This window comes from Nanorana parkeri, unplaced genomic scaffold (assembly GCF_000935625.1).
Source record: "Nanorana parkeri isolate BGI_ZX_2015 unplaced genomic scaffold, ASM93562v1 scaffold1554, whole genome shotgun sequence".
NCBI classification, from domain to species: Eukaryota; Metazoa; Chordata; class Amphibia; order Anura; family Dicroglossidae; genus Nanorana; species Nanorana parkeri.
In genome coordinates, this window is record NW_017307822.1 from 19,621 (window position 1) to 31,352 (window position 11,732).

The 11,732-nt window shown below is 42.7% G+C and overlaps 1 protein-coding gene across 1 annotated transcript; it reads left to right on the forward strand.

The window, feature by feature from the left end:
- Positions 1 to 8,387: 8,387 nt before the first annotated feature.
- On the forward strand, positions 8,388 to 9,458 carry LOC108798766 (chemokine-like receptor 1). Its single transcript, XM_018570548.1, has one exon. The coding sequence runs from the start codon at positions 8,388 to 8,390 to the stop codon at positions 9,456 to 9,458; it is 1,071 nt and encodes a 356-aa protein (XP_018426050.1).
- The last annotated feature ends 2,274 nt before the right edge of the window (positions 9,459 to 11,732 follow it).

Sequence of the window (11,732 nt, forward strand, 5' to 3'; positions counted from 1 at the left end):
AAGGAAAAAAAAGGCCTCAGTCATGAAAGGGTTAACTTTCTATTCCACATTTTATAGATGTCTTTACTTCATTGCTCCCAACTTTCTGAGATGAGAAAGAGGGACACCATTTAATACAAAGTATGTAGTCAGAGGACTTAGACCTGCCAAGTACCCCCAGTTACACATGCCATGAAAAATGAATAAGCCAAACTGATTGGCTAAACCAACCAGTGCCATTACCTTTCATTAATATCTTTTGTGTCTGCAATACAACCTTTTAGCTCCAAATGTAAAATGTCTATTGCCTTGAGACACTGTCTCGCAACGGAGAACTAGGAATGTGCAACTGCATTTGTTCCTTGTTCTCAGATCTGCATTTGTTCCTTGTTCTTCTTAGACCTGTTCTTAGACAAATTAGTTGCATGGTTACAAGTTAACTGACACATAATGGGGCTGCTAAACTTGATTTGGGCATTTAAGCTTCACACAATCTCTGCTCATAAAGGATTATAACGCCTTTAAGATAACAAATACCATAATTTAGAGCTTGGATGAAAGGTTTAATTTAATGAAACATTTTTATTAATTAAATGGTACAAAAACATTTTATAGCTGGAAAAGACGAGACTCAGAAGCCCCCAAAAATGTAGGTTCAAGAAAGCAGAGGTGCCCGGGTAGGAGAAATGGAGTAAGATGTGATTTCTTTAGATTAGGTTTTTTTATTCCATATGACATATACATAAAAAATACCATGTCAACATGTTTCGTGGCTCTAAACTGGCAACTTTTTCAGGAAGATGTGAAGTGGTACTTTAAGATGAGTAGTGGCGTCTCACGAGATGTATGACCACGTGTTGGAGCTGCCATGAGCTATACAGCATATGGTCTCCAGGTAACCTGTATTCTGGGTAGGTTGAGCATATTGTATAGATATCTGTACATCAGATTAAAGAGAGACAACTGAGGAAAGAGGGAACAGGGGGAATTTATCCCATATAGCAACATCACCTCTACTTAGCCCATTTACTAGAACAGAACATATCAAGTTTTCTTTACAGCATAATCTAGAACATGTCAGGATTCTTCTTTTAGGATCCCTCTCAGTGAAAGGGATGAAAGCTGGAGAGGGTCCAAAAACTAGACATGTGCGATTCGTTTCGTTACGAATCGAAATTCGTACGAATTTTCCTGAAATTCGTAAATTCGGAAGCATCCGAAATCCGAATTGCAGTTTCCGAATTATATCCGAAATACGAAATTCCGTTAACGAATTTCGGATCCGAATTTCTTTGAAACAGGAACTAATATTACCCCTGTAAATGAGGTTGAACAACATGACAAGATTTTTTTTTTATCCGAAATACGGATCCGCTGCTGCTGAGAGTTGCATTACAATACACAGGCAGGAAATACGAAATTCCGTTGACATATTTTCGTTCCGTTACGAACATTCGTTATATTGAAGTTAAAAAGCAAAGTACATTTATATTGTAGTTGATGGTATTTTTTTTAAAAATCCGAAATTCGGATACGGAATCCGTTAACGGAATTCGTATTTCGTTTTGGTTGACCAATCAGAGGTTTTCTCTTCTGCTGCTAAGAGTTGCATTACAAACAATACAGGCAGGAAAGGAAATACGAAATTCCGTTGACATATTTTCGTTCCGTTACGAACATTCGTTATATTGAAGTTAAAAAGCAAAGTACATTTATATTGGAGTTGATGGTAGTTTTTTTTTAAATCCGAAATATGAAATCCGTTAACGGAATTCGTATTTCAGATAAAAAAACAACTACCACATCGACTCCAATATTAACAAAGGTATTTTTGCTTTTTAACTTCATCATAATGAATGTTCGTACAGTTACGAAAATGTGCCGAAACTAACGAAAATTCGTATTTCGTACGAATCCGAATTGAGTTTCGGATACGAATTACGAAATAATGGATATTACGAAACGGAACGAAACGAAACGGAACAAATTTTTTGATGGCGCACAAGTCTACCAAAAACCAGTTATAGAGTGATATTACTCTATATACTGTACAGTCATGTTGACCTAGCCTTCCACACAGGCTCTTGGTTGTCAGGAGGATGGTGCATTTTGGTAATCTCTTCGTCTTAGGTTTTTTTCTCTGGTGATGTCTAATCAGGAAGATCTTTAAAAAAAAGTGCTTTACTAATGTAAACTTCCTTCCCTTTAATTCTGAAATTAAGCAATTGACACCATCTCTATAAACGTGACACAAAATTGACACACTGAGGACATTTTTTGAGAACTCAGATCTGCAAGGAACATCTGCTTTATTAAGACAAGTAAGTAACTGATTATGCATGCTGATGCACATATAACTATTTTTACATCTAAAATAGATATATAAATCTCCTGCTGATTAGATGCAGACAGTGTTCAGCCAATAATTTTCGATCTGGCTCCTTTGACAAGTCAATTCTACTTTTATGACCCAGGTGGTGCTGGTAGGACCACAACAGAGCTTGAATTTCGGTTGGGTGGTCCATTCCTCCCATTTTTATTCTATTCTTCCCTGGCTCTGTGATGTGGACTGTGCCCTCTAATCCTTACTGTTCGATGCCTCCACCGTGGCTCCTATTTCTCCTTGGTTCTGTGATGTAGACTATGCCCTCCCATCTTTACTGTTACACTCCTCCACTGTAACTCCTATGCTTCCTTGGCTCTGTGATGTGTGCTGTGCCCTCTCATCCTTATTGTTCCATGCCTCCACTGTGGTTTCTATTTCTCCCTGGCTCTGTGCTGTGGACTGTGACCTCTCATCCTTACTGTTCTATGTCTCCACCATGGCTCCTATTTCTCTCTGGCTCTGTAATGTAGACTATGCCCACCTATCCTTACTGTTCCACTCCTTCACTGTGGCTCCTATTCTTCCTTGGCTTTGTGATGTGGACTGTGCCCTCCCATCCTTACTGTCCCACTCCTCCACTGTGGCTCCTATTCATCCCTGGTTCTGTGATATGAACTGATTCCTATTCCTTCCCGCAATGTGGGCTTTGTCCACTCATTTTCATGATCCCATGCTCCACTGTGGCTCCTTTTAGCCTGTATTTGTGCTGTCATCTGCACTGTTCCATTCCACCGCTGTGGCTTCTTCTCCTTCTTTTCTTGGTGCTGCAGGCTGTACCCTGTCATCTACACTGATCAACACCATTACTTACATTTTTTTTCCTACCTCCCCTCTCATCTTCCTCTGGTTCTGTGCTGCTGACTATGTGATGTCATATACACTGTTCATTGCAGTGGTCTGTTATACACTGTACATCTGGTTCATTGCAGTGGTCTGTTTCCTCTGATCCTCACATTTACATTCCTCCACAGCGGCTCCTTTTTCACCTTGGCTCTGTGCCTTTGACAGCACAGCTTTATCTACACTGTTATGTTCTTCCACTGTGACTTTTTCTCCTTCCTATATCCTTGCTGCTGGCTGTTTGCCATCATCTACACTCTAACACTCCTCCATTGTGGCTCCTTCTACCCTCTGATTCTGTGCTGCAAGATGTGACCTGGCATTCTCACTCATATTCTTCCACTGTGGCTCTTTCTCTTCCTGACTTTGTAGTGCAGTTTGTATGTTGTTGTCTTCAGTGTTCAATGCCCCTGTAAGATTCTTTCTATTCCCAACTCCTGACTGCAAGTTATACCCTCTCATCCTCACTATTACACTCTTGCTGCAAGCTGTGGTACTACATCTTTACTGTCCCATTCCTTCACTGTGGTTCCTTCTTCCATTGACTCTGGTTTGAATGCTGTGATCCTGCATCCTCACTGTTCCCTCCCTTCATTGTGGTCCCTTCTTCCATTGGCTCTATGCTGCAGGCTGTGGTACTACATCTTCGCTGTTCCATTCCATCAGCGTGGTCTCTTCTTCCATTGGCTCTATGCTGCAGGCTGTGGTACTACATCTTCACTATTCCATTCTTTCACTTTGGTCCCTTCTCTTGCTGACTCTGGGCTGAATGTTGTAATCCTACATCCTCACTGTTCCATTCTTTCAATGTGGTCCCTTCCCCTGCTGGCTCTGTGGTACAAGGCAATACGGTTTCATTTTAATAATTTCAATTCTTCACTGATTCACATTCTCCTTCTTGACTTCAGACTATGCACTCTCTGTGCTTTCAGTGATCCACCTTCACTGCCCCTTATTCAAGACTGTCTTTCCACCATGGTTGTAGGGAGAAATTGCAAGTAGTATTGCAAGTCAGTAATTGGTAGTCTTGCTACTTTGCAAGTCCAAAGGCATCCATAAAGCAAGACTTGCATTGCAAAATCCGAGGCACTGCATGCACGGAACATGTTAGAGTGTCTAGCTTGAGCTATGTGGTTTCATACACACATGAAAAAGTGAAAGCTAGAGAGAGGATACACTGGGGTGTTTGCACATTATTCCTAGAGTCAGTTAATTGACTTTTAGTACTAAGAGGTGTATGCAGCCCATAGATAGTTGCTTGATCCAGACATTTTTATTATGACATTCTAAAGCCTATGAAGGAAAACAGCCATCTTATTCTACTTTGTTCAGTTCTTAGCTGAGTTCACAAATATCTGGGACATATCAGCCCCTGCTTCAGCCTCTCACCTTGTGAGTTGCTACAAAGTTACAATACACAGTTTGATCACTGGGGGAGAAAGGGGACTAAGGAAATGCTTACTCCTGCCTGCAGCAGACTGATGACATCATCTCAGCTCATCAGCTGATCAACTCACCTGATAACCATATTTATATCAGTAGCAGCAGACGGTTCACAGCAGCCATAGCTACACAACATAGCATAAGGCAGTGGATTTCTGGACAATCTCATGCTAATGAATCAAAGCTTATATGAGATTTTTAGTAACCGGTTAACAAAGATTTTCATTAAATGGGTTCCTTTTTAAAACACAGCCTAGTTCATTTTAAACAAATATGGGAACATGCGTTACCACAACATGTGTCTGCATACGTTATGGCATGAGCAATTCCTTTTCGTTTATTCAGCTGTCATTGGCATTTTATCTTTTTTATCCATTTTAAATATATAACATTTAATCTTACATGTACTGTTTGACTTTGAATTGCACTCTGATTGCACTCTACTCAAAGCATTGAAGTCAGAGAGCCAAGCGACTAGAGTTTTTAGAGAAGGTCAGCTAAGGCGGCCCTGCAGGATTCCTTTAAGAAACAATTTTTTATATGTACTGTATTTGTTTCTTTATTTTTAATATGTTAACTTTTAAAACAACCTCTCTGGCACCATCATAGAAAGGTTTATTTCGTTGGAAACTGTCAAACATGTTTAAGAAACTAGAAAGCATATGTTACCTTCAAAGCCATCTTTTTTAAATCTCCCAAATAAAAAATATCATATAAAGCCCATCTCCGAGTAGTTTTTGCCCCACCTCACCCATCCACCCCTCCGACTCACAACCTTAAAAAATAGACTTTTTACTCACCTTAATCTGCCATCAAGTGACCTTGGCCGAATGGTCGCTGCCCCTCATTGTGACATCAGTCTTCTGAAGCCTGTGAAGACTCTTTTACTGGGCAGCTAATGGGAAGCATCTATGTCACCCAGGTATCAACATGGACACTTAAAGTGGGAGCCGCCTACTCTGTAGTCCACAAGTAAGAAGATGGGGGCCCATCAGGTCACATAGCCATGGATTCAGAGAAGTATTTGGGATATGTAGTTATATTTTTTGTCCACTTTAATGATTAGCTAGGATTGGGGGGTAAGGGAAGAATTTAAAGGCAGTGGGACCCTAGCCGGAGGTAAGCTTTAATTGAAGGCTCATGTTTCCTGGACAATAGAGTCCCCTTACTCCTCTCAACACATTCTGCACCCCTACAGATATCTTGATACATGTTATTACCAACTGTCATGGGCAGAAAAGGGAAAAACATGAGGATGAAATTATCACAATTTGTAGATTTTGAGACTCAGGCTAGGTTCACACCAGGGCAATCCGTGACCACGCGGCAATCGTGCACGAAAACGCACAGCTGGCCCCGCAGTCACGGAATCGCACACCACCACGTTGGTGCTGGTGCTTCCATTATTTTATAAAGGCACCCCAATCGTGCCAGGCAGATTGTGCAGTTTCCTGCCACAATACCGCCCTTGCATTTCTACACGATCGCGATTGAAAAATCCACATGGTGCATGTCGCAAAAAAAGGTACATGTACGTTTTTTCAGTGATTGCCTCGCGGATATAACCCCTTTTATATCAATGAGACCACGAGGCAATCGCTGTGTGCAATCGTGCATGATCGCCGATATCTAAACGTAGCCTTGGAGCTGCTCTCTCACCCTACCACCCTTAGTTCTGGCCTATGAGTGTTGTTATGGTATAGATACCTACTGCCACCCACTGGATATTTTGAAGAGCAAGTAAAACTTGGAGCAAAAAAGAAAAACCATATACAACATCTTTAAACATGTTTAGCAATAGTAAAATAAAATAGATAAAAAAAACCTCAGGGTGTCAATATAGCACTTTAGCTTGATTAGAGGTTCTCAACCAGTACCCAGGGGGTACTTCAGAAATGTTCAGTGGATACTTCTGCTGTCTAAAGTGGGCCCATTATTTATAGTGTAAATCTAGGCTTGTTTTGGATTGAGTAGAAAAGAGTTAGTCAGTGAATATATGGCAAAATGTAGCCTTGGTCTTATAAATCAAAAGTGGAGGTTGATGTTCAAAACAACCAAATTCCAACTATACTACAGATGTGGATAGCAAGTATTTGTTACAGTCTTCTTCATAGTGCCTCCAGCCAGATGCAGAGCCTCCAGTCCCCCCATAGTACTCCTAACCTCCAACAGTGTCTTACAGTTCCTCCCAATTTCCCATAGTGTCTTCTAACCCCTTCCAGAACCCTCATTCCGTCCATTTAGAGCCTTCCAGCCCCACATCCCCATCCAGAGCCCCTAATGCATTTCAAAGCCCCCTCTACGTTTCCTCCTACTAACACCAACATAACGGCATCTTTTTTTCCCAATGACCAATTATTCAAGATTCTTCTTCCATTCTAACCACCATTTTTTGAAGTCTCATGCTTTTAGTATAAAGTATAACCTTTGTTTTCTGTTGGGGCATATAAGGTTTTGCAAGAATTTACGGGGGCCCTGGTCTGACTAAGGTTCACAACCACTGCTCTAAACCATATCTGTTTAGCAGTTGTTATATGTTAAAACTGAACTCCAGAAAAACAATTAAAAACAGGATAAACACATATAAGGGAGCTGCTTTAACTGGCACAGCATTTGCATTTCTGTCCATGAGACTGCCACACAGAACAGTCCTGTCTGGAAGGCCAAGACACCTGATTTTTCCGCTGCTGTTGTTAGGAATGGGTCCTGTGCCTCCCCCAGCTTGTGACTGGACAGTGAAAGAAGAAGCAGCAGCAGCAGACTAATGAGCTCATCTCTTACTTACTTGGCTTTCTCCTCCTACCAGCATGTCCCTTGTTAGCATGTGAGCATCGATTGATGATGATGACAACATTGATTGGCTTCTTGTGGTGCTTCTTACTCTCTCTCCCAGTTTAAACTCTGCTGTACAGGGGATTGCAAAAGACTGGTAATAGTCAGGGGCGTATCCACCTGAAGGCAAACAAGGCATTTGCCTTGGGCGGCACTTTGCAGGGGGGGGGGGGCAGCGTTTTGCCCAAATCATTGCTGCCCATACCCCTGCATCTGATGACGGAATGACCCAGAGGATGGCTGACTGGGAGGGCTGCAGGTAAGTGAAGGAGCACATGTGTGCAGGGAAAGGGACCCTGCACAGCCCACCATAGATCCTGCACAGCACAGGTGGGCTCTGCAGCGTCTCAGGTGGACTATGCGGGGTCTGTGTTGGGCTCTACAATGTCACAGGTGGGCTATGCGGGGTCTGTGTTGGGCTCTACAATGTCACAGGTGGGCTATGCGGGGTCTGTGTTGGGCTCTACAATGTCACAGGTGGGCTGTGCGGGGTCTATGGTGGGCTATGCAGGGTCTGTGGTGGGCTATACGTGGTCTCAGGTGGGGTATGCTGGGTCTGTGGTGGGCTATGCGGGGTCTGTGGTGGGTTATGCCGGGTCTATGGTGGGCTATGGTGGGCTCTACAAGGTCTTTAGGTAGACTCTGCCTGGTCTACGGTGGACTTTGCGAGGTCTGTGGTGAGCTCTGCAAGATCTCAGGTGGGCAATGCAGAGGGTCTATGGTGGGAAATGCAGAGTCTATGGTGGGCTGTGTACTGGTAATAGTATAAAGGTACTCTCACTGCTTGCGTTACAAAAATACGTTGATTGACATAATAATAAATACAGAGTTGCAATAGTTGCCGTCTTTATATCTGTCTGAATGTTTCTTGTTTTTTTATAGGTTCCTTTGACTCAGTTTTTGAACAATGGGAAATTCTACAACGACATACCCGACCATCACTGTCACTCAGCAAGAAGAGCTGGTGAATACTTACTTAACTGACGTTACCGAATATAATGAGGAATATGAAACAGATGAAACCTTAGACACAGTTCATATATTTTCTACAGTAATCTATTCTGTGGCCTTTCTGCTGGGGACAATCGGGAATGGGTTGGTCATCTTTTTCACCACCTTTAAGATGAAAAGGACAGTCAACATCGTGTGGTTCCTTAATTTAGCCAGCGCTGACTTTATCTTCACGTTTTGCCTGCCGTTAAGCATCGCCTACACCGCCCTTAATTTTCACTGGCCTTTTGGAAAATTCATGTGCAAGCTGAACAGCACCATCCTATTCATCAATCTGTACGCCAGCGTCTTCCTCCTCACCGCGATCAGCATCGATCGCTGTACATCAGTAATGTTCCCTGTGTGGTGCCAGAATCACCGGACTACGAGAGGGGCCTCCCTAGTAGCCCTGGTAGTGTGGATCGTAGCCTTCATTTTCAGTGTACCTCATTTCATAATCCGAGATACAAACCTTGGTGAAGATTTTGTTTCTTGCTATAATAACTTTCATGAGGATGAAAATGTTGCTGCTTCAATACACAAGAGCATGGTCATACTAAGAACCATCTTCACTTTCATCATTCCGTTCAGTCTAATTGTCTTATGTTATGGTATTATTGTATTTCGTATCCGAAAAAATCGCATGAACACAACTGGCAAGCCATTTAAAATTATTTTAGCCGTAATTGTTTTGTTTTTTATCTGCTGGTTCCCCTACCATCTTTTCTCCTTGCTGGATTTGTCCGCAGGGCATGATGATAATGATCATCTGCGTGGTGTAATAGACGCTGCAATGCCTTTTGTCACCAGTTTGGCTTTCATTAACAGCTGCATTAATCCTGTTCTCTACGTATTTATGGGGCGAGATTTCAAAACAAAATTCTTCAGATCTCTCCACTCAGCGCTTGAAAAGGCTTTCATGGAGGAAACCGTTCAAACGAGCTTCAGGAGCAAGACCAAGTCAATCTCTGAATCTCAGCAGTTGTAAACCAAAGCCACGTGTTGCCATGGGCTAAGTAGACATTAACTATTGTTTTTGAAGAATAAACTGATTTTTTTTTCACTTCTCCAAGTACCAATAATCCATTCTAGTAAGTACTGTGATTCCAAAGACGTTTATTGAAGAAGGATACTGTAATTCATCAGAAAGCTAGAATACCAGATCTGGTTAAATCCAGCTCATACACCCACCAGGCTCCAAAGACCTAGAAACACATACGGACAGTCAACAGTTATGAGTACACTGCATGCATTTAAACAAAAAATCATATAATGAGGTATTAATTAATACAGATCTATGTTGGTGTCCTTTATATCTGTCTGGAGTTCAGTTTTAAAGGAGAACTATGAGGTGAGTGATTTCCACACAGCCGACATGTGACAAAGAAGCTGTCACAGGTCGGCTCTATTGATCGGGAAGTGAGAGAACGCATACCGTCGCTCGCTCACTTCTCGATCATCTCCCTGCTGAGAGCGGTGACTGTCAGTCACCAGCCCCTGCAGGGATGCGCCCCTCCCCTCTCTGATCCTCCAGTGCTGAGTGGAGGAACACAGAGCTAGCTGTCACTCACGCAGCTGGGTGGATCTCGACAGTAATGTCGGGATCCATCCCAGCTGCGGCGGTCTCAGTATACCGCGAGCTGTAGCTCGCGATATACTGAGCTTTGGGTCACGGGAGGACGCTAGTATATGTCCCCCCGTGACCCTTAAGAGAACTATGGGGAAAAACACTTACCGCATAGTTCTCTTTTAAGTACAAGGAAATGTGCCTTTGTTACAGGAAAGCAACGTATTTTCATGAAGCGCTGCGCAAACTGTTGGCGCTATACAAATCCTGCATAATAAAAATAATAATCATAACGTTTTTTCTCATTTTCACAGATTTTCTGGTCTATGTTCTGTCTTGGGACAATTACACCATTAATTTATTGATTACATATGTCATACAATGCCATTTACTGTTGTTATTTAAACAAGTTTAATATTTTTAATTGTTATTCCCAGTGTAAAATCTGCATAGAGAGATCACTATATGGTCACAAAATTGTTGACACCTTACCATCACACCTATATATGGTCAAAACGTTAAGGACACTCTTCCAAATCATTGAGTTTAGGCAGGGGCATCCCGAGGCCGGGTGTCACCCAGTCTCTAGACCAAGTAACACCCCGCCATGGCGTCATCGCACATGCGCGCCCATCTGATTGATGCCTGCCGGCGGCCATCTTGGTGATGGACGCCGGCAGAGAGAGGAGGGGACGTTTACCCGGCAGGATGAGGTATGTCGCCGGGTCCCCTCCTCTCTTCTGACACTGTCGGGCTCTCTGTCCATGACCGAGTGCCTGACTTTTTAGAGGGGTGACACCAAAATGACTGTCAGTCATTTTGGTGTCACCCCCTGCAATGGTGACACCCGGGTGTGGGCCGCACCCCCCTTACCGCCCTGCTGACGCCACTGAGTTCAGGTGTTTCCAGTAGACGGTTCAGTTAATGCTACAGCATACAAAAACATTTTAGATAATTGCTCACGTCCAAACTTTAGGTAACAGTTTCTGTCCCAGCATGACTGTGCCCAGGTGCACAAAGCCAGCTCTATAAAGTCACGGTTTAATTAGTTGGGTGTGGAGGAACTTGAGTGGCCTGCATAAAGCCCTGACCTCAACCCTTACAAATACCTCTGAGATAAATTGAATTGTGAGCCAGGTCTTCTACTCCAACATCAGTACCTAACCTTACAAATTAAATCTTTGCTGAATGGGCACAAATTCCCACAGGCACACTCCCAAATCCTGCGGAAAAGCTTTCCAGAAGAGAAGAGGGTGTTATAGCTGCAAGGGGAGGGTGTAGAGGGCAACTCCATATTAATGCTAATGGTTTGGGTACTGGATGTCAAAAAGCCCATGTACAGTAGATGAGATGGTCAGGTGTCCACATACTTTTAGGCTCTGCTCACATCTTTGTGATGTGGGAGTGGTGTGATGCTCCAAACCCAATATTACTTTTTTAATGGAACCCCAATGCACCTAACCAGTCCATGTTATCATACAACATTGCATGATAACCTATTACCATGCAATGTAGTGTGATGTAATTTTATAAAAAGGTGAGTTTATGGTGGGAAAGCAGCTCTCACTGCATGGAGTGCAAAGTTCTCTTTTTTAGAACATGTTACTGCTTCATGGGAAATCTTTGCTGAATGCCCTGCATAGATAAATGTACATAAAAATCCAACATAGGTGTGGAGGCACTCATGGGTCTTAC

Bases quoted from the DNA above. Each gene is read 5' to 3' on its own strand.
- LOC108798766 (XM_018570548.1), top strand. From the start codon at position 8,388: ATGGGAAATTCTACAACGACATACCCGACCATCACTGTCACTCAGCAA.